The sequence below is a fragment of the Triticum aestivum genome, chromosome 1B (genome assembly GCF_018294505.1).
Source record: "Triticum aestivum cultivar Chinese Spring chromosome 1B, IWGSC CS RefSeq v2.1, whole genome shotgun sequence".
NCBI classification, from domain to species: Eukaryota; Viridiplantae; Streptophyta; class Magnoliopsida; order Poales; family Poaceae; genus Triticum; species Triticum aestivum.
In genome coordinates, this window is record NC_057795.1 from 433397348 (window position 1) to 433423306 (window position 25959).

Consider the following 25959-nt stretch of genomic DNA (forward strand, 5'->3'; position numbering starts at 1 on the left):
GTCTTGATATCGTACGTTCACTAATTAATCAACTAACGTTAGTGTTGGTGCTATATATTCAAAAGGGAAGGAAAGTCAACTACGCATTGTTGCTTTAGCAGAAAGCAACCATATCCCAGCGCAATATATTTTGAAATTAACACACTGAATTTAGAAAGCGCCATTGGATGAAAAAACTAACTTGTGACGACCTATTCTAGGCATATGCATCGTGCACATACACGCAACAACGCCCTTTCCAACACACTAGCACGCCTATAAATAGAGGTGCACAAGCCGAGCATATGCATCGCCCACTGCTCACCATCCCAATCAAGTCTTTCATCTTCGACAGTCGAGCTTACAGCATTACGAAGGATGTCTTGCAGCTGTGGATCAAGCTGCGGCTGCGGCTCAAACTGCAACTGCGGGTATGCATATGCTTTCTCTCTCTTGCAAACTAGGGTGAGTTGCCACTGAGTAGTAAGTTATTGAGCTAATTATTTTGATTCGCCTGTTGCAGCAAGATGTACCCTGACTTGGAGGAGAAGAGCGGCGCCACCGTGCAGGCCACCGCCGTCGTTCTTGGCGTCGGGCCTGCGACGGTGCAGTTCGAGGAGGCCGCCGAGTCCGGTGAGGCCGCCCATGGCTGCAGCTGCGGCGCCAGCTGCAAGTGCGACCCTTGCAACTGCTAAGGTGCAAGCGGTCGATGCGCTTGTGGTGATTGTGCCGTGTGTGATCGAGTGCGAATAATGAAACCGGCCCTGGCCGTCTGGTTGGTGTTGTGGTGTGGTTTGCTCTTGGTGTCCTTGTGACTTGTGAAACTTGGTGTTTGTGTGCGAGAGCCTATGTGTGCGTGTCTTTGAAATGGTTCATCCGAACTGAAGTGAATATACAGAACAGGTTCACTCAAAGTGTGAATTATTAGCCGTGTGTTACATATTTCTATCTTATTTCGTAACATAGAAGGATAACCCCCCCACCCCCCACCCCCCAAAAAAAGATAAACATAATTCTTTCACACACGGGTGCCAATATATTTCTCTACATGAACATATTTCTTAAAAAATAAATTACTACAAAGGGTTGAGGTCTGGTCATGGGAGAGAGAAAGATAAAACAAGTTATGTATTGAGTAGGCTTAAGGACTGTGTTATTACCATGCAATTTGAAATAATTGTCATAGTACTTTATTTCGTATGATATATCATCGGTTCATCACATGCAATGAGAGTAGAGGAGGGGGTACCATGTTTGAATGATTGTTGAGTGGGTAACTTCACCACTTGTGTTGCAAGGTGAGCACGCCAGGCCTTATGCATGCTACCAAACAACAAGGGTTTGACTCGTTTGGGCTTGTCACCAATGGTTTATGTGGGAACTCCGTGCAACCAAATGTACCCCTAAGCATGTATGTTGGTTGTATCATTCGTTGAAATACTTACTATCAGAATTCAGTGGTTGGGAGACATTAGATAAGGATATATTTGATTTGCATGATCCCAAAGACAAATCAATAAGATAAATGTAGTGCTCCATTGTCATGTCCACTTGAATCCCGTGATACTAAATTCCCACAAAGATTTCGTCGTGGAAAGAACATTATTCCAATAGTTTAAGTAAATGGAATTTTGCTTTGAAATGCAGTGCAAAGGAACAAGGAGTATAGTTCTACAAACCAAACAACGTACTTGAAAATGTTACTAAGAATTCCAACCCTCTAAAATTTCTAAAAATCATTTGAGCCATTATAAGACTCTCTCGAGGCACATAGTCAAGTCCTAACAAACCAATGATCCAAGGACATAATCAGATACCAAGTAGACGAGTGTTGGTCATACAATTTCTAAACATCAAATGATGTATTTCTCATACATGAATGGTTCTCCGAGAAAACGAACATATGAGTAAACATAGATCTAGGTATCTTTAACGCATGGTCTTGGTCAATACAATTTCTTAACACTAATAGATGGAAAAAAACTTCTTAAGAAGGAAACATGTAGGGAGGTAGGAATTGTAAATAGGGACACATGCACTTGTGTCTGTTCAACCAAGAGTTACTGAAACGCGAACCAAGGACAGTGGTATCACCAGCCCACTAGGTTCAAGTCCTAGACTTGACACCCGTGCTCGCATTTTTCTAGATTTATTTCATGCCTTTCTACGACGTGCATTCAGTGGGAGGAGACGTTCCCGCCAACTATGAAAGTGTCTGTGGTGACTTCGTCAATCCCAAGATGATGTGTCGGCTCAGTCTCTTAGACGTGCTCATTAGGGTAGGGTATGCGTGTGTGTTCATATATAAAGATGAGTGTATGTGCGTAGTATGAGCGTATGCGTTTGTACTGTGTTAAGAAAAAGAGTTACTGAAATGATGACAAGAAGCAAGAGTGAGCCAGCAAAATGCTTCTTATCAGAAGGCTGCCTTGAGATAATAAAATACTTTATTTCCTAAAAACCTGTTCCACTGAGAATAAATAATGATGGTAATAAGGTTGTAAGGGTTATATGAAAAAGTAATGGGTGAAAAACAAAGAAGGCACATTTCTGGCCAGCAGCGTAGCTGTTGTTGAAGTCAATCGATACAAAATGAATTAAAATGTTAGTATTTTCTTATTAGGTCTTGCTTGCATTAATTTAGCAGTTAACCACATAGCTTCTTTGAACACGCATCTAAATGCTTGTTATTTCATATAAACATGGAGAGCGCTAGGATTACGCATACCACGCGTCGTTGCTTTAGAAGAAAGCAACAGTAACACCATAAACGTCCCCAAACTTACAGAAAATTATTCAGAATTCGTCAGGGCTCATGTCAGGAACAGTCACAATTATTGGCGATTTATTCAACATGTTTTGTTCTTTGAAAATAGAAGTTCATTCGGCAAACTGAATACTTGCAAGGATAAAATTATAAAATTGCAAAGTTTTATTCAGTCGTAGAAATTTATATTAGATGGACCACATCTCCTAAAGACTGATTCTAGGAAGCCTTTGTATAGCACCGGAACAAACATCCTTTCAATCACACTAACTCGCATATAAATATTTTTGCACAGGGAGAGCCTATCCATTGCTCATTGCTCACCTCAAATCACTTATTCCTCATCCATCTTCAACAAAACTAAGGATGTCTTGCAGCTGTGGATCAAGTTGCGGCTGCGGCTCAAACTGCAACTGCGGGTATGCATACTTCTCCCTCTTGCAAACTAGAGTGAGTTGCTAGTGAGTAATTTCTTGCGCTGATTATTTTGATTCGCCGGTTGCAGCAAGATGTACCCTGACTTGGAGGAGAAGAGCGGCGCCACCGTGCAGGCCACCGCCGTCGTCCTCGGCTTCGGGCCCGCTAAGGTGCAGTTCGAGGAGACCGCCGAGTTTGGTGAGGCCGGCCACGGATGCAGCTGCGGTGCTAGCTGCAAGTGCAACCCTTGCAACTGCTAAGATGCAAGCGGTCGATGTGTCTCTGGTGATTGTGCCGTGTGTCATCGGGTGTGTGTGAATAATGAAACTGGCGCAGGCCGTCTGGTTAGTGTTGTGGTGTGGTTTGCTCTTTGTGTCCCTGTGATCATGTAACTTGTGAAACTATTGCTACTGCTTTGTGTTTGTGTGCGCGAGCCTATATGCGTATGTCTTCGTAACGATCCATCTGAACTGAAGCGAATATACAGAACAAAGTTTGAATTGTTAGCTAGGCTATAGTAACTCTCGTATTCCATTTGTCTATAGCATTCATCGCTCGGGCCACGGCTGCACGGTGCTTAAAGCATCCCTCGGTCAAACCCGCTAGGAACGTCTAGTTTGTATGCATGCTTAGGTGAGGGATGTGTATGCCGATGATGTTTTGATGCTTGTGTGCTTGCTTTAGTGGTTCGTTTGATATGCCAATGATATTTGCGATGATTTTATGTTTCCTCAAACTTGAATTTTGATGGCGCTTATGACCATTTCAGTTAATGCAATGCCTATGCTATGTTTGTTGGTTAATGCCATTTTCAAATATCTGGTGCTACCCTTCTGTATCGCAATATGTATTTAAATGACCTAGTATGTGATTCATGGCAATTGTGCCATGAAAAAGTCACTTATTTAAAAATAAGTTACTACGAAGGGTTTGAAAGTAGTGAGAAGTCTGATCATGGGAGGGAGAAAGATACAAAAATTTGTGTAACAAGTAGGCTTAAGGATTATGTTATTACCACGCAATTTGAACTAATTATTATCGTACTTTATTTCTAAATATGATATATCATCAGTTCATCACATACAATGGGAGTAGAGGAGGGGTTACAACTTTGAAATACAGTGCAAAGGAACATATTTCTACAAACCAAATAACATACTTGGAAATGTTACTAAGAATTCCAATCCTCTAAAATTTCTATAAAAAATCTTTGAATCATTAAGACTCTCGCAACACATAGTCAAGTCCTAACACGCCAACGATCCAAGGACATAATCAAATACCAAGTAGACAAGTACTGGTCAATGCAATTTCTAAACATGGAGCGGTGTGTTTCTCATAGATGGTTCTGCAGGAAAACAAACATATGATTAAACATGGAGCTGTCGGTATCTCCAATGCATGGTCCTGGTCAATACAATTTCTTAACACTAATAGATGGGAAAACAATTGTTAGTTAAGAAGGAAATATGTAGAGAGGTAGGAATTATAGATAGGATAGACACATGCAGTTCGGTCTGTTCAACTGAGAGGGTTACTGAAATAATGACAAGAAGCAAGAGTAAGGCGGGATACTGCATAAAATGCCTCTTCATCTAAAAGCTACTTTGAGCCCGGTTATTATTTCCCCATTTGTGTAACGGGGTACACAATAAAATGCTTCCTTTTCTAAACTAGTAAGCATGCACGTGCAACGCACGTCTCGACTTACGATCATTATGTGGAAATTTATATGTGTATGTAAATGGGTAATCTTATAGTAGTAGTAAATAACTATTTCAAATGAATTGTTGTGCTGGTAAGATCCATTTTTCACCTAAAAAGTTATTGCGTTCTTATTTGAAACCATAGCCTTCTTATTTATAGGAATCTTAAAGAACAGATTCAAGTACTTAGGCACAAGCACTATTCATCCATTCTTGTACGAAAATGATAAATCCAGAACGCTTGAATTTTTGCGCATGGCAACCTGAATGTTTTCATGACAATTTTAGTTCAAGCGAGATTGGCAAACATGACAATTTTCTGACAAAAAAACTAAATGAAGATAAATTTGCTATTTTTTAGCAATTAAAGTTGCCACCTCGCGTCAACTAAAGTTGCCATAAAAACATTTCGGGATGACATGCTTAAAATCTAAACGTTCAACATTTATCCGGGTCCTTGTAATCTGATTATTTTCTCACAAGCCCTACTTTCCATAATCTTTTTTATGTTTCGACGCCATCGTTTCAATCAACTCTGTTGAGTGCCACAGATCCATGGAGTAGGGGAACGACCGCTCTAAAGAAATATTTATATTTAAACAGAATCAACAAAATAACATGTGCGGCTCTCAAATAAAAATTGTGCGTGTACACATATTTATGGGCCCGTTACGGACAATTATCTAGTAATATAAAATATCAACTGAGAGGTCGACTAATGTACCCAAAAAATCCATGTAACTTCCACTCAGAATATAGGCGAACATATTTATCATGCTAAGCACTTGTGCTGGTATCATTTCTAGCAAGAAAAAAAAAATCAAAATTTGTCAATCGAGCATTGTCCATGTCGATCTTTAGATATAATCCAAACTTGCCAATCGAGCATTGCCCATGTCCTTCAAAACTTGCCAATCAATTTGTTTTTTTCGTGCAGATCATGTACGCTCAATGCACACCTGGAGTAATGAACAAAGATTTACAACCAAATCCTGTCGGACAGAAGACAAACTCTTCTCTTTTCATCGACATCCTCACCTCCCCCAACAATAGACAACATCAGTTTACTGTCGCAAGAACTTTTTCTTTATGAGGCATTATCATAGTACTTGTTCTTTGTGACAAAATAGCAGTACCATCAGATGAAACAGTTATCGTCAGTAAACTTATACATGGATTAATATGAATACGAAGTTCAAACTTCCTCCAACCGAAACGGTGTGCTCAACTACATCTGATGTTGTGTTTTGAAAAGCAATCATGTAATCCATGGCCCTATCCTTACTTAAAAGTAACCTTAGTTTTCTGACCAGTTTACCTCAAACTATGCTTGTATTTCTTAGAACTGGTCATGTGAGACATGCATTCCATTCTATCAAAAAAAGTGCAAACACAATGCCGCACTGTCCTCAAAACCCATTTTGCTCATCTGCAACCTCTATGGTTGTGATCAGCGGATAAACATTGTACAGAACTACAGAAGCACAAATAGTCAAACAACTCTGATTACTTCTGTCATGGTCATACATAAAGTATATGGTTAGAGAACTGAAGTTGTACCTTGTTGCACCTTGAAGTACAGTTTGGATCATTTTCACTGGGTCAATGATACCATCCTTCATCATATGAAGCACTTTTGCAGCCACACGCGCTTGGATGGTATCTCCAGGCAATTGGCCAGGGGCGCAGCAGGGTGATGCCAGGAGGACGCTGGGATTACGGCCGAATAATGATGGTCAGCGACGGCAGAATGATGCGAGGAGGACGCCGGGATTACGACCGAAGAAAAAAGTATCACTGCACCACCGAGAAAATTAGAAAATTCTGAGAAAAAGGCCATCAGACCGACAACAAAGTAGACCTAAACGTATTTTGTTTATAAATAATGGAGTTTGAGTAGCATTAACATATAGTGCAGTACTTAAATGTTCTGAATTGTAGTTAAATAAATATAGCAAACCTTTCCACTTATAGTCAAGGTGAAAATGTACGGATACAAATAGGTGAATTCCCAGAATGTTGTGCAGAAATTTGCCTTTGGGAAGGCTAACAATTTTTATGTTGCTTCACTTTTAGCTTGTCTTGCGATGACAGGTGGGCTGGTCGAGTTTGTAATGGTCTTCCTAGAATCCCAGTCATCAATAAAGTCTGAATGTTCATCCTGTCGTTTAATTTGGTCGATTGTTGAGGCATGGATAAAAAGTATAACTGAATAATTATACACATCATGATTGTATTCTCATACGCTTATGAGCTAACACATGTACCTCTCACAAACATCCAACTATGGGTCATCATCAGGTTCATGTTCCTGCAAAGGAATAGGAAAAACAATGAGAAATTTAAGCCGAACAAGGAGAAGATCAACAAAAGCTACAGAAAATCAAAAACGGCTAGGTGCCATGTCAAGATCCTTAATCAAAAGCAAACTATATTAGTTCAATAAACGGCAATATGGAAAGCATACTGATTAGGAAGCATTAATTAAGCCAACATATGATTTCTCCTTTCTGACTCCTTTATCCTTTCACACTCAGCTCCCTGAGCTCCTCCTCTTTGTTACATGTATCTTGAAAAAATAGTCATCATGCAAATTTATGTACAAGGTAATTCCATTTGCTTTAGGAAAATTCTAGTATAAGGAAACTTTTCAGTACAGGCAGATTAGTTTTGGAATCCACACCACAAACAAAATCTATTTCTTAATATATAACTTACAATCTACGTCAGAGAAATTATCAACAAACTAAAAGGACTTTAACCTGCAACATCCCATGTGCATCCACGCTGCAGCGCCTTCCTCTAAGCCTTTGCTGCTGCATGAGATGAAAGAGAGTTATTTAGAGGGTCGTACACACACCAGAAGTCCTGAAAGCAAAAACATCTTTCCATCCAGCAATCCTTTCAAGGGAACATGAGAAGCACAACATCAGATGCAGTCGATTGATACATACAATTTCTGAATTAATGTGAACACACAGCAGAACCTTACTGAAATCTACAATTTCATAGAAACATGTTAACCAAACACAACAAGGAGATAAAAGGGAGGCGTCCGATCTGGGTGCACCCAAAAGTTGCGGAAGGCGTCGGCGACCTCCGGTCAAGAACAGCGGGGCCGTGGCTTGGCACTGCGGTGGCGTTGCGCTAGTGCGGGCGTGTGGCGGCGGGGTTGTCGCTCGGTGATGCGGCTGCAGGGCGCTCGCGCGGGGCTGCCAACATGGGGCTAGCAGCAATAGCCTCTACGTGCCATGCTCGCAGCAGAGCTCCGCCTTCGGCGCCGCCCGGCCTCCCTTCTCCCGCCCTCAGTCTTATTAATCCATCATCTACAAAGACAGGAAAAAGAAGTGCCATGATCAGTACAACTGAAACTTTTAGAACAATAATGCTTCTAACGAAGTTGAGAAAGCAAAACATCGATGGCAAAAGTACAATCATGTGTAAGAGAAGCAAGCATGACATGAACAGAACTAACCAAATTCTGGAAGGTGTCATCTTTAGGACCAAATTACAGAGGAATAAAATATAATAGAACTTGAACACCATGTAATACCCTGTTTAAATCATAAATAAAGGGAGGGACATGTTGTGTGCATAGGGTAGAAAGCAATAAGTGACCTGAAAGCACCTCCGAGTAAGTGCTCGCTAGTCGCATCTACATTCCCTCAATCCTCAACCATCTGCCGCCATTCATGTACATCACCTAAAATAAATCAAATTTGTCATAGAACATAAAGTATATCATACGAGAGAGAGCATCCTAACTTGCATTCCAATGATACATTCCAACATGGCAGGATAACATTCAGAGAAACATATACTGAATTAATCTCATAGAAATTCAGAGAAACATGTACTGAATTAAGCCTCACGAGAAAGGATGCCGCTTGGTGGCTAAGGCCTCAAAGTGGCGGCGACAGCGGCGCGTGAATTATGATTATGAGTAGAATAAATCAACATAAACCATATGGTAGAAACTTACGAAGCAAATGAGTAATGTGATAGAATGAATGTGGAAATCTCTGTAGTACCAAGTTCACCCAATGCACCGTTTATCTGTTTCAAGAAGAAAATGGTAAAATAATTACAACTGAACGAAAGAGAAAATGCACGGATATAAAGGAAGGCCATTAAAGGTCCAGATAACAAAATTGATATATTTATTTTGCATGCTTTCCAGAGAGAAAATACTTAACTGAAATCTGAATGTTTGAACCAAGCATAGTTAACAAAATGGTGATGATTACGTAATAATCAATTGCATATGATGCAGGTTATGTAATAACCAAGGAAAGTTAACATGGAAGGCTCAAATACCTCGACTATCAGGACCATCTCTTCCAGAATCATCCGACGACATGGTTCTTGGTATTAGTTCACCTTCTCGAATCCTTGGCACCAACTGTACAGTGGCAAATCAGTCAAAGCAGAGATTGGGGAACTCTGTAACTGGTTACACTGCATGTCGGTGCCAAATAGCACTAAACTATTGATTTGGTAAAACTTCATTGTTGCACAATAGTTGCTTAGATGTCAGAACCAAATTAGAATGCCCCATTACCGACAAACAGTATAGTAGAACACAACATCTGGTATTGTAATTGGAGAGAGTTATTACATGTTATCTCGTGATTCAACTTTGGTCCCGGTGACATGGATGACCTTCATCCACGCGATGGGCTCCTCCAGCTCGAGAATCTAACCAAATTCACCTGCATCAGACAACACATTCGCTCATCGCGATTCAGGCGGAGCATGAGGAGGAGGGGACGAACCTGGAGTTAGCGGTCCATGAGGTCCCACTGGTTGCGCGGGTTTCCGGTGTGTGCTTGCACGTTTTGCGTGAGAGAGGAGAGCTGCCCCAGAACCTCATCGTACTCCCCCTCCGTCGCGCCACCTACATCCCAATCCCAACCCGCCACACGCATCAGCCATCAGTACGGTACCCAACCCAATAGGAAACTGTAGGGTTGCGCTCTTCTCACCTGTGTGCGCGACGGCAGTTGAGGACTCCAAGCTGAGCGGCTCGGACGACTCCCGCGGAGAAGGGCGCGGCGGCTCCCGCGGTGACCTGCGGCGGAAGGCGCGACGGGCGGCAGCTCCCGCGGTGAAGGGCGCGACGACGGACGGGAGGCTGCGGGAGGAACGGCCCGACGGGCGGCAGCTCCCTAGCGAAGGGCGCGATGAGGGACGGGAGGCTGCGGGAGGAACGACACGTGTGGAGGATCGATGGATTAGCGATTGATGCGGGTGTGCGGGAGGCTACGTGGGCGAGAGTTCGTGCGGGTGTGCGTTTTTTTTCGAACGGCAAGACAGAGTTAGCGATCGATGTGCCTTATTGCGTGGTTTTTTTTTGTTAAACATGGAAGGATTTAGGACCGTTAGATCTTGTTGATGGATGGGTCTGATTGTTTGGTTCTTCGCCCTCTCTTTCTTTTATAGGGGTAGTAGATACTACTATATATCACTACTAGGGAAAAGCCTACTAGTAGCGCGGGTTAAATAGCTAGTAGTAGTGCGGGTGCCTGCGCTACTACTAGCTCACTACATCTAACTTGTAGTAGTAGTGTGGGTGCCACCCCCACTACTACTATTAATTTCAAAAACAAAAACAAAATTCTCAATCCCATGGGCGCTGTCAATGGCGGCAATGATTCGTCAAGTGACGGCAAGGGTCGCCAATGGGGTGGACAGGCAGCGGCAGACCAGATCCGGCGGCGGTTGTTGGAGAGGGACCGGATCCAAGGCAGAGCAAGGCGGTGGTGTGTGGCTCCTCTTACGGCCAGGGAGAGAGCTCCTGGTCATCCATGGTGAAGACTTGCATGTGGATGGACATGAGAGGGCGAGTCAAACCAGAGGGGAGAGGGAAAAGAGAAACAAGGGAGAGAGGAAGGAGATGGAGGGAGCACCGAGGCAAGTTATCGGTGGTGAGGTGCTCCAATGTGGTGGCATGGAGGTGAGGGGGAAGACCGGCAAGCTCCTGGACTCCAGCGGCTCGAGGCGGCGGCCTCGTTGGGCGCCATGGAGGAGAAGGCGCGCATGAGGAGGAGCGCCATGGAAGAGCCTAAGGAGAGGCAGGAGGAGAGGGACGAGAGAGAGGAGGGATTCAGATGAGGACCTAGGGATTTCAGGGCTAATAAAAAACCTTGTACTTAGTAGTAGCACGGGTTTATAGCCCGCACTACTACTATCAACTTAGTAGTAGCGCGAGTTTATAACCCTCGCTGCTAGTACGACTTGTCCCGGCGCACGGTGGAGACCACTTCATAGTAGTGTGGGTTTATAGCCCACGCTACTACTATCAACTTAGTAGTAGTGCAGGTTTATAGCCCACGCTACTACTATCAACTTAGTAGTAGCACGGGTTTATAACCTTCGCTACTACTATGGCAATGCCCCGGGGGTACGATGGAGACCACTTAGTAGCAGCGTGGGTTTATAGCCCGCGCTACTACTATCAACTTAGTATTAGCGCGGGGTTTATACCCCTCGCTACTTCTAATTAGTAGTAGCGTGGCCCATATACCCCTCACTACTACTAAGCATCTATCTATAAGGTATTTTCTAGTAGTGTATCTTTGTTTCTAAATGCAAGTTCAAAATTGAACTGCCAAAACATAGTACATTTAGAAACATAGGGTAGTTCCACTAAGAATAAGCAATGATGTAACGAGGCCTTAAGGGAAAGAAAGCGATAGTAAGGGTAGAAAAACAAAGAAGGTACATTTCTGGCCGGCAGGCTAGCTGTTATTGAAGTCAACCGATATGAAATGAATTAAATGTTGTTTTCTTATTAGATCTTGCTTGCATTAGTTTTTTTGGACAAGTGTCTTCTTTTGCGAGTTGAACACACATCTAATTACTCGTTATTTCTTATAAAGAAGGGGAGCGTTAAGATGATGCATACCACGCATCGCTGCTTTAGAAGAAAGCACCGATGACACCGTAAATGCCCTAAACGTACAAAAATCGTAAGGACCCACGTCAAGAACACTCACCATTATTGGCGATTTAAGCATATTTTGTTCTTTGAAAATGGAAGTTCATTTGGGAACTTGAATACTTGCAAGGATAAACTTTTGAAATCGCAAAGCTTTATATAATCATCGGAAATTTACATTGGAGTTTCTGGTGCAAATATGGGTGGATACCTTTGTTTTGCCTTGTTACTTCATTTGCGGTGAACGGAGCCAAGAGCTTGCATTCATTTCTTCAGCTACTCGCATGTTTACTTTCCCCAGTAGCCGAGGGTCGGGACGACCCTCAAAGTAACCCTGTATCAAAAATGCTAACTGGTCATTACCTTCGATTCTGTAGCCGTTTTGAGTCGTAGCTGTTTCAGCCCTATAGTGAAGAAGAGTTTCTCATACTGAATTTTGTTGTTGCAGCAAGATGTACACTGACTTGGCGGAGAAGAGGGGCGCCACCGTCGTCGGGCCTGAAAGGTGTGATTCAAGGAGTCCGCCAAGTCCAGTGAGGCCCACCATGGCTACAGCTGCGGTGCCAGCCGCAAGTGCAACCCCTGCAACTGCTAAGATGTACTCCCTCCATTCCTAAATATTTGTCTTTCTAGAGTTTTCAACAAGTGGCTACATACGGAGCAAAATGAGTGAATATACACTCTAAAATATGTCTATATACATTCGTATGTGGTAGTCCATTTGAATCTTTAAAAGGACAAATATTTAGGAACGGAGGAAGTAGGAGATCGGTGCGCTTGTGGTAAAACCGGTGCTCGAGCGTGCATGTGTGGTTTGATGTTTGCATGCCAATGTGTCCTTGTTTTAGAGAAAAGGCCAAGGCCCGACTTTATAGATAAAGCCACCAGGCAGCGTCACGGAAACCACAGGTTCACAGGAAATCAAAACCACACAGAGGAGTTTAAGAGAAACCTAAGCAAGCATGATACAGGCAACTGCCATACACAGCACGCAGGCCGGGGAGGAGAAAGACCAAATGTCCGCAAATGACAGCACCAAATTATACGACAGGGTTCGTCACGGATATCTGAGAAGCCGAAGCCCGAATTTTGTTGATGAGCAGGTCCAGGGCATCCCGATCAGGCTCCTTAGTCAATGATCTCCACTGCTGCAAGAATATACATGATTTGAATAGGACATCAGCAGGTTTAGATGGGAAGGTAAGCTCAATAGTAAATTTGTTTCTAATATTCCATAAGGCCCAGCGTAAGGCTCCCAAGCCAACCCAAAATACCCTCTTGGTGACCCCGACCAAAGTTTTAGCTAGAGTTCTAATATCAGAAAAAGAGGAGGGATTCCAAGAAACCCGAAGCCAAGATCTGACGCAAGACCAAACTAATTTGGCAAGTACACAGTTGAAAAAGATGTGGTCGGAATTTTCCAAGGCCCCACACAGGTTACAGAATTCAGAGCCCGACCCATTGCGTTTTTTGATCTGATCAGCAGTAGGGAGGCGACCACGAAAGGCCTGCCAGAGAAAAATCTTAATTTTCGGAGGAACCCTTGATTTCCAGACACAAGAGAATCTAGCCGAGGGGGTACCACCAATGAGTCTAGAATACAACGACTTAACAGAAAAAATACCAGAGGCCGAAAGTGGCCAAAACACCGAGTCAGCCGACTCCGAGAGCACGGGGAAGAGGGCAGAGAGGCTTTGCCAATCTTCCAACTCTTCAGGAGACAGAGCCCGACGGAAAGCCAGATCCCAATTATTAGCAGCCAGCTCCGCGATGGAGATCTGCGGATTGGGACAATAAGAAAACAAAACCGGGAAGCTCACGGCAAGTGGGGCATCCCCAGACCACCAATCCAACCAAAAACGAACAGCAGACCCATTCCCCACAGAAAACTTGACATGCTCCAAAAAAATCGGCTTAACTTTAACAAGAGCTTTCCAGAACTGAGAACCACGCCGCGCGGGAGCAAACATAGGATCGGAGTGGGGGAAATATTTGGCCTTAAGAATCGAAAACCACAGCGACCCGCCCCCCACAGTCATCATTTTCCACCACCACTTGATGAGCAAACACATGTTCATCACCCGAGTGTTAATAATGCCTAACCCCCCAAGGTTTTTAGGCCTACACATCAGTTGCCACTTAACCAGCCTATATTTTCTTTTGTTATCAGCTGAATTCCAGTAGAAGCCACCCCTATGTTCGTCGAAGCCAGAATGCACGCCATTCGTGAGAAGATAGAAGCCCATAAAAACACAGGGAGAGAAGACAGGCAAGAATTGATTAAAGCCACTTTGCCTGCATTGTTATTATATCTACCCCTCCACGGGAGCACCCTGTTTCCTACTTTAGCAACCACCGGAGCGAAGTCCTTCGCATGAAGGATACCGGGAGAGATAGGAAGTCCTAAATACTTGAAAGGGAAAGAACCTAAAGCGCAATTAAGGAGCCTGGCAACCCGCAAGGCTTCCGCCCTGTCCACACCCGTCACCAGAACCTCACTCTTGGCGAAATTGATCTTCAGACCCGAAACAGCTTCGAAACACAGCAAGATGAATTTAAGATTGGCAATACAGGCATTATCCAATTCCACCAATATGATTGTATCATCAGCGTATTGCAGATGGGAGACACCTTCCGGCAGAAGATGGGAGATCACGGGGGTAATGTGCCCACAACGGGCCGCCTTGGAGAGCATGCAAGAGAAGGCGTCGGCCACAAAGTTAAAGAGAACCGGGGAGGCTGGATCCCCTTGGCGAAGGCCCCTGCCATTCGCAAAGAAGTTACTAATAACAGCATTCACAGCAACAGCAGTATGGCCACCCGAGACCAACTGCATGATACGATGGACATAAGCACCGTCGAACCCTTTGGCAAGAAGGACCTGCTTGAGGAAAGGCCAACTGACCGAGTCATACGCTTTTTCAAAGTCTAACTTAAGAATAACCGCTTTAGCTTTCCGCGCGTGAAGGTCATGAACAATCTCATGAAGGGAGAGAATGCCATCTAGAATGAATCGCCCTTTGATAAAAGCAGATTGAAAGGGGCTAATAACTCTATGCGCAACCGGGGACAGCCGATTCGCAAAGCCTTTGGAAGGGAATTTGGCAAAGTTGTTAATCAACGCTATAGGCCGAAAATGGGAAATAACATCAGCACCCTTGACCTTCGGAATCAGGGATATAACAGCGTAATTCAGACGAGAGATATCGACAGTCCCAAGACAGAAACCCTGAATAACGCTACACACCAACTGTTTCAATTGGGGCCAAAATCTCCGAAAGAAAGGAATGGAAAAGCCATCTGGCCCAGATGCTGCATTGGGGTTAGCAGAATTAACCACGTCCCAGATTTCCTGATCAGAGAGCGGGATCATCAAGGAGGCATTCTCCTCGGGGGAAATTTTAAGACCAGAACTCCAAAGGTGGGGGGAAATGGACAAGCCCGATTGAGGTTTAGCCCCTAACAAAGATGAGAAGAAATCCACTACATGAGCTAGAATCACCGACTGGTCAGAGGAGCGCAGACCATTAATCATCAAACTGTTAATGTCACAGCACCTATGCCTACCGTTCGCAATCGCAAAAAAATATGCAGTAGGAGCGTCCCCTTTGAGTGTCCAATTAAGAGTGCCCCTCTGGCGCCAGTAAATCTCAGCCTGATGGTGCAGCTGCAAAAGTGCAGCCTCCAGATTATAACGAACGGCCCATCCATTGTCAGAGAGCCCAATAGAGTCAGCAGTACGATCCAGCTCCAGGATCTGATTTTCAAGAGAGGCTTTGGAGCGTCGATCCTCCGCCGCATGGTTACGCGACCACCCTCTAAGAAATTTGCGAAGGGAATAGGAGCAAGAATGCCAGTCATCCAGAGGGCCAAAGGAGCGGAGGTTGGAGGAAAGGGAGTGGGAAATTTTCGCAGCGACCATATCGACAAAGCCGTCAACCGACAGCCAAGAAGCATCAAACTGAAATCTAGCCGGAGGTCTATTGCAGATGGAACCATCGTCAAGAATCAAGGGGGTATGATCAGACCCGACAATGCATTTAGCGAGAAGATAAGACCTAGGGAACAGGGCATCCCACCTGGGACCAAGGAAAACACGATCCAGCACGGATCTAATAGGGTTAGCCTGATGATTAGACCAAGTAAAGCGAGCTCCCCCCCGAGGAAGCTCACGAATGGCGTTAGCACTAATGAAGTCATTAAAAGCATTGGCTAAAGGCCAAGAGAAATTATTATTATTCTTGTCAAGAGGGCAACACAGCAAGTTAAAGTCTCCCCCAATAACCATCGGTAAAGTACAAGACTCAATCTTGGTCGAGAGTTCATTAAGGAAAAGGTTCGACAGAGAGTGGTCCGTAGGCCCATAAACAACGATGTACTCACAGAGGGTATTCATAGATTTGTGAGACAGAACAACACTAGCCCAAAAAACCCATGATCAAAAGCAACGAAATCAAAAATATCCTTATTAGAGCCAATCAAAATCCCGCCAGAGTGACCCGAAGCAGGTAAGAATTGCCAATGAAATCTATCCATACCCACGATAGCAGAGAGCTCACTAGGGGAGAAGGAATCCTTAAAAGTTTCAACCAGCCCCACAAAATCAATAGAGTTAGAACGAACCAAATCTTTAAGTTGGTCACGGCGCCCCCTAGTACCGAACCCCCTTATATTCCAGAATAAAGCCCTCATTTATATGACAGGTTCTTGATACGGAGACTCGACCTGCAGGGGGCCATGCAGGATTTAGAACGTTTATTAGCGCCCCTCTTGGCAGGACAGGAAGGGGGCTGGCCACTACCAGCACCCGAAGCCTCCCCCGCAGCATAGCCAGCGTCCGCGACCCGCGAGGCAACAACCTCTTTGGCTTTCGCAATGGCTGCCTGAGCCAATTCATTAGCTCGAATAATGGCAAGAAGCGAACTAGGAGAACCAACAGAAGAATCGACCACCACACCCACATCCGACATAATGTTTAAAAGATGATCATCAGACATCGAAGATAAAACCACCCGAACCGGAGAAACAGCGGCAAATGAGGATGGGGAGGTACCTGGGGGAGGGAGGTCCTTCGCCGCAACCCGCTTCTCCGCCCGTTCCAGGATAGAACCACCAGAGTGCGCCACCTGTCTACCTTTACGGGCCGTGGACACCGGGGAACGGATGGCAGGCGACCGCACAGCAGGAGAGCCAACATGGGGGCCCGAGCGGGACATGGAGCCCAGATCTTGATCAAGACGCCGGCAAATCCCCGTCATTGATTGCTTCGAGCCCGACGAGTTCCGGCTCTTAGCCGAGTACTTGCGCACTGAGGATTTCTTCTTCGAGGGGGGCTGGGATTCCATCATATCACGAGCAGGAGAGACAGGAAGACCTTCAATTCCCGAGCGGGTGGGGGAGAGAGGGCGAGCAGGAAGAGTGGAGCAAGCACCAGACATAGGAGTGGCCGAGCAAGGCGGAGCCTTTGGCAGATCAGCGGCAGTAGCAGGAGCATTCTGAGCAGCAGGGGGGATCACCGAGTCATCACGAGGGGCATCACCATCAGGCGCTTGAGATTGAAACAACTCCCGTTCTGAGTCTGCCAGTCCATCCCATTCGGATTGAGTGAAGCGGAAACTAGACCCAAAGCTCTGATTAGGGCCACCAAAGGAACCATCCCCTTCCTTGTCATGCTTATCATGCTTATTCGAAGGATTAACAGAGGGAGGGGGGGAGGTGGAGCTTGGAAAGCCGCCGCCGCCCCCTCCACCCGCACCCGCAGTCTGATGCCATTGGGAGATGGGTAAACATCAATGAAACCATGCACCCGTTCAGGGTCAACGCACCAAACCTTCATCCTAGCAGGACCAACCTTGTTCAGAGACTCCTCATCCACCTCAATGGGTTTACCAATCAGAACCCCAAAGGACATGAGAAAAGCAGACGAGCGCAGGCCAGCCGGCAGATCATCGATCAACACCCACACTTGGGAGAGAGGGCCAACCGCAGTACCATTGTATGAAGCCGCTTTAACAGAAACCACCAGTTGGTTAAGGGGCAAGGTGAAACTGGTGCAGGAAGCGATCATACGCAGGCATTCTTTGGAGGGGAACACCACAGAGAAGTCAAAGTCCGATAGCTGCACAACTTGCCAGTCCCAACCAGCCACATCCCAAATGCGGAGCCCTTCCAGAAGAGTTTGGGGCGAGATCTTTTGGTCCTTGACAGAGACAATCGCCGCATTGGACAGCGCAGGTGCCACCTCCCGAACAGGCAGGTCACCATCAAAGGCAAAGAAAGAGCAACCAGGGAGGCCCATACCAAACTGGAAGACCGCGGGAGGCTTCTGCCTATCCATGCAGTTGACCGTGAGGTGACCATCAGAACGGCAAATCAAGCAGAATGGGGGGTTGGTGCAGCGAGACTGGAAGTGCCCCGGTCTGTGGCAGGCAAAACAGGTGAGCGCCGAAGGGTTGCTGTGGGAGGAAGGGGAGGGGCGGGGTTGCTGATGCGCCGGAGGAGGAGGAAGGATCCCATCCCCCATGCCCGGAGGGAGGGGCGCCCCCGAGGCCGGACCAGGTGGCCGACGCGCCGGCCCCGCGAAGGAGCAAGGCGGCGGACGAAAACCAGATCCAGCCCCAAACGCGCAAGGAGGCAGAGGAGGCAGGGGCCGAGACGGGGCAAACGAGCCCCGCCCCGCACCCTGAGTAGGAAGGGAAGCCGAGGACAAAGATACCCCACCGCCGGAGGCCACCGCCGCCTCCCACGGATCCAGCACCGGAGAGGGAGAAGCACCAGATCCAGAGCCCTGCGGACCAGATCCAGTCACCCCATCCCTCTCCGAGCGCTGCACCCGCTCCGGACCCGAAGCCCAGGCGTCGCGGCCACGAGCCGCCTGCTTGTGCGCCGCCTACTCCGACTCCAGCTTGGAGCGGAGCGAGGCCTCTAGCTCCACCGCGGAGGCGGGGGAGTCCTCGCGGCGCCGCTTGCTACCAGAAAGCGCCTCGCAGGAAGAGCCCCTAGATTTGTCCATGGAGATCACCGCAGCAAAAGAAAGAAGGAGGGATGGGGGTGGAGGGGATCTAAAGACGCGACGGATGGGAAGGCGATAGCGGCGCAAATCAGAGGCGGAAGCAGGAAACCCTAGCAGGGGGGACGCCGAACCGCGTGGGATCCATATATAGCCCGAGCGAGCCGTGCCCCCCTGGGCCTGACTCGCCAAATGGGCCGAAGGAGGATGGGGAGCCGGTAGCCGGGTGTTGGGCCCAACTGGGCCAAAAGAAACGAGCGGGGGAAAATCGACCACCGAAGAAAGGAGGGGGGGAGGCCCACTAGCCAACACCGCCCCGATAGGCCCATCAGGCCCACACGGAGGGCAGGCCCGCAGGCCGGAGGCCACCGCATTGAGATCTGGATCTAGGGTACACGGGGCAACTGCTGGCCCCGCCGACGCCGCCACCGGCGACGAAGCCACAGCAGCCAAAGACGGAGAAGGAGAGGGAGAGGGAGATGGAGAGCTCCCCATCAGGAGCACAACCCAAGATACCAGGAGCAGGAGATGCGACCGCAAACCTACCAGATTTACGCCGACGCCGCGAGATCCGGATCCAGCCGTCGACCGACGGAGACACCACCACCGGCCGGCCTCGACCCCCGGGGGCGAACTTACGAAGGCGAGGGGCGGCGCAGGCCACCCCCCCCCCCCCCCCCCCGAGCAGGTCACCGCCCCACCGGGGGAGGGGGAAGGAGACTGCGAATCCTCCACATCCGACCCCAGGGCCCAAAAACGAGAACCAAGCACCGGCAGCGGAGAGGAGGGAGGGGAGAAACCCACTTGCGGAGAGCCAGGGGGGAGAGGGGGAGAGCCGCTGCACACGGAGAGGATGGCGACCGGGCACCCGGCCACCGGGGAAGAGCGGGGGGCAGACCTACCGAGGCAAGGAAGAGGGGAGGAAGGGAGGGGAGAGAGGGAGGAGAGAGGAGCCATCAAAAGAATGAAGAATCAGGAGCAGGTGGGTACTGGACGGGGGTTACCTTTCCCCATGTGTCCTTGTAATGGTGCATCTTAGGTGAATATACAGAAAGAGTAAGGTTGGTACAACAAAAACAAGTCAACACTAAAATTTGAGCACCCCAGCTCCGAGAACTTCAACATGGACTGGAAACCTGACGAGGAGCCATGTACTTCATGGTTGAAATGCGAATCTCAAATCTTACGGTGCTTCATAGAGGTGTGACGTACTACTATCTAGTCAAATGTTAATCAACCAATTGCTTGCCCTGGATTTGATCATCTGTGTCACTGATGTGATCATGTTTTGCTGCCCATATGCATCGTGTACATACACGCAACAACGCCCTTTCCAACAAACCTGTTCCCCTATAAATACCGGCGCACAAGTCGAGCCTATGCATTGCCCAGTGTGCTCACCATCCCAACCAAGTCTTTCATCTTCAGCAGCAGAGCAGAGCTTACAGCAGAACCAAGGATGTCTTGCAGCTGTGGATCAAGCTGCGGCTGCGGCTCAAACTGCAACTGCGGGTATACATGCATACTTCTCTGTCTGGCAAACTAGAGTGAGTTGCTACTGATAATTTATTGAGCTGAATTATTTTGATTCGCCTGCTGCAGCAAGATGTACCCTGACTTGGAGGAGAAGAGCGGCACCACCGTGCAGGCCACCGCCGTCGTCCTCGGCGTCGGGCCCGCGAAGGTGCAGTTCGAGGAGGCCGCCGAGTCCGGTGAGGCCGGCCACGGCTGCAGCTGCGGTGCCAGCTGCAAGTGCAACCCTTGCAACTGCTAAGATGCAAGCGGTCGATGTGTCTGTGGTGATTGTGCCGTGTGTTATCGGGTGTGTGAATAATGAAACCGGCGCCGACCGTCTGGTTGGTGTTGTGGTGTGAATTGTGAAACTATTGCTATCGCTTTGTGTCTGTGTGTGCGAGCCTATGTGCGTGTGTATTTGTAATGGTCCATCTAAACGAGAGTGAATATACACAACAGGTTCGTGCAAAGTGTGAGTTAACCACGTCTTACCGATGATTTTCATTTCGTTGAGATTTCGGTGAATTCCACTAAATTTCAATAATTTTAGTAGACACCGAAATATTTACCTTTCGATCAAAATGTTTTAGACACATGAATTCAATATTTTTGAAAAAATTTCACATAATTTTTTGAATTTCAAGTAAACATTTCGGTCCTTTGGCTGAAATGCAAACTGAAATTACTGAAATTCAGCAATTTTGGTATGTGCTGAAATATTTCTAAAACTAGAATTTAAAACCCTATACCGACTCTTATTTGTAAGATAGTAAAGATAGAGATAAACACATTTTTTCCTAATGCAGGTGTCACTATATTTCTCTATAGTGAACATAAAGGAAAACGCTAAAAAAACATGTGCAGAGGGATTGAAATAAAGAGGGAGTAGCTTATTAGCTAGTAAAGCAACTCTCATAGTTCATTTTTTTTTGAACAAACTCTCATAGTTCATTTACTTATAGCGTATTTGGTTGCATGGATCGACCATGACCAGCCCTGCTAGATGCAAACTCCCGATGTTTGGTTGTTTAAAGCTTCCCTCAGTCAAGCCTGCTAGGAACGTCTAGCCTGGATGGGTTCTTATATTAAAATTACTTGCAGCAATATGTTTTCTTAGAAGTGTAGGATATGTATGCTTGTGATCAGTTTTGGCCTTCTTCCATGACAAGCATGCTTTTGTCCACTTTGGAGGCTATGCCGCATTGGAGTATGCTTTGAGAATGTTGGCTAACTATGATTTAACTTTAGCCCTGAATCTTGAGCATTAGTTCATTATTCAGTAAAAGGAATATTGATGACTATCCCAACTGGTAGAGATAGGAATCATGTACTAAGAATCCCAATCCTCTAAAATTCTATGAAAATCATTTGCATCATTAAGACCCTCTTGGCAGCACAGTCAAGTCCTAACAAACCAAATTAGATACCAAGTAGACAAGTACCAGCCAATTTTTATCACAGTAGAAAAATAGGGCTTTGGTAGGGCATTAATCCCGGTTCTCATACGAACTGGGACCAATGGGAGTATTAGTCCCGGTTCGTGAGGCCAGGGGGCCGGCCAGGCCTCGGGGGTCATTGGTCCCGGTTCGTCTGACCCCTTTGGTCCCGGTTCCAGACACAAACTGGGACCAATGGGCCTTGCTCCTGGACAACAACATTTAGTTCCGGTTGGTGTCTGGAACCCAGACTAATAGAGGCCTATATATAGCCCGCGAGTAGAGCAGTGCACTGCTCTGTTTTTTTGGCCGGCCGTGGGAGAGCTTTGTGGTGCTCTAGCTCACCTCCTATGCACAAGGTGTTCGATGAAATGCCCGAGCTACACTTTATAAGCTTTCTACTCTCCGAAGCTCCTTGTCCAAACTCCATTTCCTCAAGATTTGTCTAGGTTTGGCGGTCCATCTTGTCCCGTCCCTGTCCTCACCGCCGCCGATCAACCGCGCCGATCTCGTCGCCGGCACCACAGTAGTGAGCCTCTTGTTCTTATCTTCTTTCTAAAAGAAAAAATTCTTACTTGTATGATTTAGATTGCTACTTGTATAATTTTCTTACTATTATTATCGTTTGTTATTATATAGTGCGATGGTTTTGGTATCCGCCCCGTCGGTCATCGTCCTGTCTATGATTCGGATGTGATATATACTATATTTTATAACTATTTCTTTCATTTGGTGTTTATGACAATTATGCCGACCAACGTGACATAGATGTTTTATCTAGGAGGTATGTGAACCGAAAATTCCAACTGACCCTCTTGTCGAGTGGTTAAATTTAGTTGAAAAATAAAATGATTACTTGAAGAAAAAATTGAAAAGAATTGAGGAGGAGAAGATGGAATTGGAGTTGTTGTTGCGGATATCGTCGGTGATCACAAGATCAAGATGGATAAAATGCGCTTGAATATTAGAAAGATTAAAAAATATGCCATTCATAGTGAGGCTTAGTATCATTAGGCCGTTGAATCAATTGTTACCTTAGTTGCAATTATGATCGCATATGTTGTTGCATTGAGATGTTTTACATAGTTTCAATGTATGGTTTGATTAGATGCTCTAGAGAGCTATATGTTCTTCAATGAGAACTTTATGTATTTATTTTTTCAGTAATAACATTTGATCACTAATGTACTTTGGTTTTAATGTAATGATGAAATCCCTTTGTAACAGATGAGTTTTCGTTTGAAACCTTGATACTTCAAAAGAGATTGTCTGTTTTGCACATGAAGTGCATCCAGTTTTTGCCGTAATCCCCTCAACTTTTTAGAACAAGCTATGTGGGTGAAATGATGATACCATGCCAACTTTTAACCTTTTCGGAGTTCATTTGAAGTGCTTTTCAATTTCAGTGTTATTTAGCTCAAAAAATCAGTAAATGCATGAAAAATACCAAATGAAGTTAGAAAGCGTTGAAAATTGATGAAGTAGCTTTGAATGGTGCATTTTGGACACACAAAAAGTTTGGAGTTCAAATAAGTTCAAAAAAGTGTAATCCCTTTGTAACGGATGAGTTTTCGTCCCAAACCCTGATACTTCAAAAGAGATTGTCCATTTTGCACTCGAAGTGCATCCAGTTTTTGCCGTAACCCTCTCAACTTTTTAGAAAATGCTATGTGGGTGAAATTATGATACCATGCCAACTTTCAACCTTTTCAGAGTTCATTTGAAGTTCTTTTCAATTTGAGGGTCATTTAGCTAAAAAAATCAGTAAATGCATGAAAAATACCAAATGAAGTCAGAAAGGGTTGAAAATGGATGATGTGGCTTTGAATGGTGCATTTTGAACACACAAAAAGCTTAGAGTTGAAATAAGTTCAAAAAATTAAATCCCTTTGTAACAAATGAGTTTTCGTCTGAAACCCGGATACTTCGAAAGAGATTGTCCATTTTGCTCACGAAGTGCATCTATTTTTTACCGTAACCCTCTCAACTTTTTAGAACATGCTATGTGGGTGAAATGATGATACCATGCCAAATTTCAACCTTTTTAGAGTTCATTTGAAGTGTTTTTCAATTTCAGGGTCATTTAGCTCAAAAAAATTAGTAAATGCAAGAAAAATACCAAATGAAGTCAGAAAGGGTTGAAAATTGATGATGTGGCTTTGAATGGTGCATTTTGAACACACAAAAAGTCTAGAGTTCAAATAATTTCAAAAAAATGAAATCCTTTTGTAACAGATGAGTTTTCGTCTAAAACCCTGATACTTCGAAAGAGATTGTCCGTTTTGCAAATGAAGTGCATCCAGTCTTTGCCATAACCCTCTCCACTTTTTAGAACATGCTATGTGGGTGAAATGATGATACCATGCCAACTTTCAACCTTTTCAGAGTTCATTTGAAGTGCTTTTCAATTTCAGGGTCATTTAGCTCAAAAAAATCAGTAAATGCATGAAAAATACCAAATGAAGTCAGAAAGGATTGAAAATTGATGAAGTGGCTTTGAATGGTGTATTTTGGACACACAAAAAGTCTGGAGTTCAAATAAGTTCAAAAAAATGAAATCCCTTTGTAACAAATGAGTTTTCATCTAAAACCTTGATACTTCGAAAGAGATTGTCCATTTTGCACACGAAGTGCATCCAGTTTTTGTCGTAACCCTCTCAACTTTTTAGAACGTGCTATGTGGCTGAAATGATGATACCATGCCAACTTTCAACCATTTCAGAGTTCATTTGTATAAAACTCTAATAGCAAAAAAGAATCAACTAAAAGGTTTTTATAAAACTCTAATAACAAAAGGAATCAACTAAAAAGAATCAATAAAAAGTAAAATTTATGCAACTGAAATTATATAAAATTTATGCAACTGGAAAGAATCAATTCTTTTCGTTATGATCAACTAAAACAAAACTATAATATTCTTCAACAACATAAAGAGTCAACTAAAAAGCTTTTATAAATCTCTAGTATTTTTGAAACTAAAATTATATAAAAGTTTATGCAACTAAAATTATCAAAGTATTTTTTGTTCAAAACATTAATAGCAAATTATATAGTAGGAAAAAGAATCACTCAAAAATGTATTTTTAAAGTAAAGTTATTCACAAACTAGTGATTCACACAAATTTCATAGAATTCAAATTTCACAGAAAATTTATAATTTTTGTGACCTAAGAAAAAAAGAATCACTCAGAAACTCTAAAAATTAAATAAAGAAAAAACAAAACAAAAATACAGGATTTTTTTTAAAATTCCACCTACACGGCCACCACTGCTTGCATACGACTAGAAACCTAGCTAGTTGGGCCAGGATGCAGGCCCGCAGAAGGCCCAGTAGGCCCAGACATAGTAGTGTGAGTTTAGGCCCGTAGGCCTGCAGTTCAGAGGAGTTCGAGAGGGATGATGCAACAGAGCTTCTAAACAATACTCGACGCCTTTCAGCTAGCGAGGTGGGACTAAACATCCCACCACGCCATCACAAGGCCGTTGGTCCCGGTTGGTGGCACCAACCGGGACTAAAGGGGGGCATTGGTCCTGGTTTGTCACAAGGCCTTTGGTCCCGGTTGGTGGCACCAACTCGGACTAAAGGGAGGCATTGGTCCCGATTCGTCACACCAACCGAGACCAATGCCCCCCTTTAGTCCCGGTTGGTGCCACCAACCAGGACCAAAGGTCTCTGTTTCCTGCCTTGGGCTGCTGAAATCTGACCTTTGGTCCCGGTTGGTGGCACCAACTGAGACTAAAGGGGGCATTGGTTCGGTTGGCGTGATGAACCGGGACCAAAGGCTTTCCTATATAAGTGGCACTTCGAAAATTTTCAGCAAGTTCTCACATTCTCCTTGACATCGACACCCTGTGCCCCGACGCCGATGCCCTGCTCCTCGTAGTTGTCGCCGTCACCGCGCCCTACCTTGTCGGCGCCCGCTCGTCGTTGCCGTCGTTGTCGCTGGTCCTGCTTCCTTGTTGCCGTGCCCTCACCGATGTCGTCGCTGTGCCATGCCCCATCACCGCGCCCTGCCCCAAGCCCGTCCATGTCATCACCGACCCCGAGCCCGCTCCTCGTCGCCGATGCGTCCTCACTGCGAGTGCCACCCCGATCCCCTCCTCCTCCTCCAATTCCTCCTTGTACGGGCCGCCAACGTCACTGACCCCAACGCCCTGCCGCCGACCCTGATGCCATCAACGTCAAGCCG

General features: G+C 45.5%; 3 protein-coding genes and 1 long non-coding RNA gene across 10 annotated transcripts; 3 read left to right on the forward strand and 1 right to left on the reverse strand.

Moving 5' to 3' along the window:
• Window positions 1-302: 302 nt before the first annotated feature.
• LOC123092176 (metallothionein-like protein 1) lies at window positions 303-893 on the forward strand. Its single transcript, XM_044513864.1, has 2 exons — window positions 303-410; window positions 503-893. The coding sequence occupies exons 1-2, from the start codon at window positions 358-360 to the stop codon at window positions 672-674; spliced, it is 225 nt and encodes a 74-aa protein (XP_044369799.1). The 5' UTR covers window positions 303-357; the 3' UTR covers window positions 675-893.
• Window positions 894-3112: 2219 nt separating this feature from the next.
• Window positions 3113-3423, forward strand: LOC123092180 (metallothionein-like protein 1). Its single transcript, XM_044513880.1, has 2 exons — window positions 3113-3165; window positions 3252-3423. The coding sequence occupies exons 1-2, from the start codon at window positions 3113-3115 to the stop codon at window positions 3421-3423; spliced, it is 225 nt and encodes a 74-aa protein (XP_044369815.1).
• Window positions 3424-5498: 2075 nt separating this feature from the next.
• Window positions 5499-10143, reverse strand: LOC123129221 (uncharacterized). Of its 7 annotated transcripts, XR_006463661.1 has the most exons (12): window positions 9855-10143; window positions 9645-9766; window positions 9488-9581; window positions 9187-9271; window positions 8852-8925; window positions 8488-8572; window positions 7940-8195; window positions 7632-7685; window positions 7137-7180; window positions 6830-7030; window positions 6430-6666; window positions 5499-5828 (listed from the first exon to the last, which is right to left on the reverse strand). It is a non-coding gene; the product is annotated as an uncharacterized lncRNA (long non-coding RNA). The 7 variants fall into 7 exon arrangements; XR_006463654.1 differs by having other exon boundaries at window positions 7632-8195; window positions 9855-10142; XR_006463660.1 differs by lacking the exon at window positions 6830-7030 and having other exon boundaries at window positions 9855-10140.
• A 10134-nt stretch (window positions 10144-20277) lies between these two features.
• On the forward strand, window positions 20278-20592 carry LOC123092181 (metallothionein-like protein 1). The gene is made up of 2 exons (XM_044513886.1): window positions 20278-20330; window positions 20421-20592. Exons 1-2 carry the CDS (start codon window positions 20278-20280, stop codon window positions 20590-20592), a joined length of 225 nt encoding a protein of 74 aa, XP_044369821.1.
• The last annotated feature ends 5367 nt before the right edge of the window (window positions 20593-25959 follow it).

What these genes read in the sequence shown, in the direction of transcription:
- LOC123092176 (XM_044513864.1), top strand. Translation starts at nt 358, where the DNA reads ATGTCTTGCAGCTGTGGATCAAGCTGCGGCTGCGGCTCAAACTGCAAC. An exon ending in GGCTCAAACTGCAACTGCGG is followed by an intron (nt 411 to 502) that starts GTATGCATATGC and finishes CGCCTGTTGCAG; the next exon opens with CAAGATGTACCCTGACTTGG.
- LOC123092180 (XM_044513880.1), top strand. Translation starts at nt 3,113, where the DNA reads ATGTCTTGCAGCTGTGGATCAAGTTGCGGCTGCGGCTCAAACTGCAAC. An exon ending in GGCTCAAACTGCAACTGCGG is followed by an intron (nt 3,166 to 3,251) that starts GTATGCATACTT and finishes CGCCGGTTGCAG; the next exon opens with CAAGATGTACCCTGACTTGG.
- LOC123092181 (XM_044513886.1), top strand. Translation starts at nt 20,278, where the DNA reads ATGTCTTGCAGCTGTGGATCAAGCTGCGGCTGCGGCTCAAACTGCAAC. An exon ending in GGCTCAAACTGCAACTGCGG is followed by an intron (nt 20,331 to 20,420) that starts GTATACATGCAT and finishes CGCCTGCTGCAG; the next exon opens with CAAGATGTACCCTGACTTGG.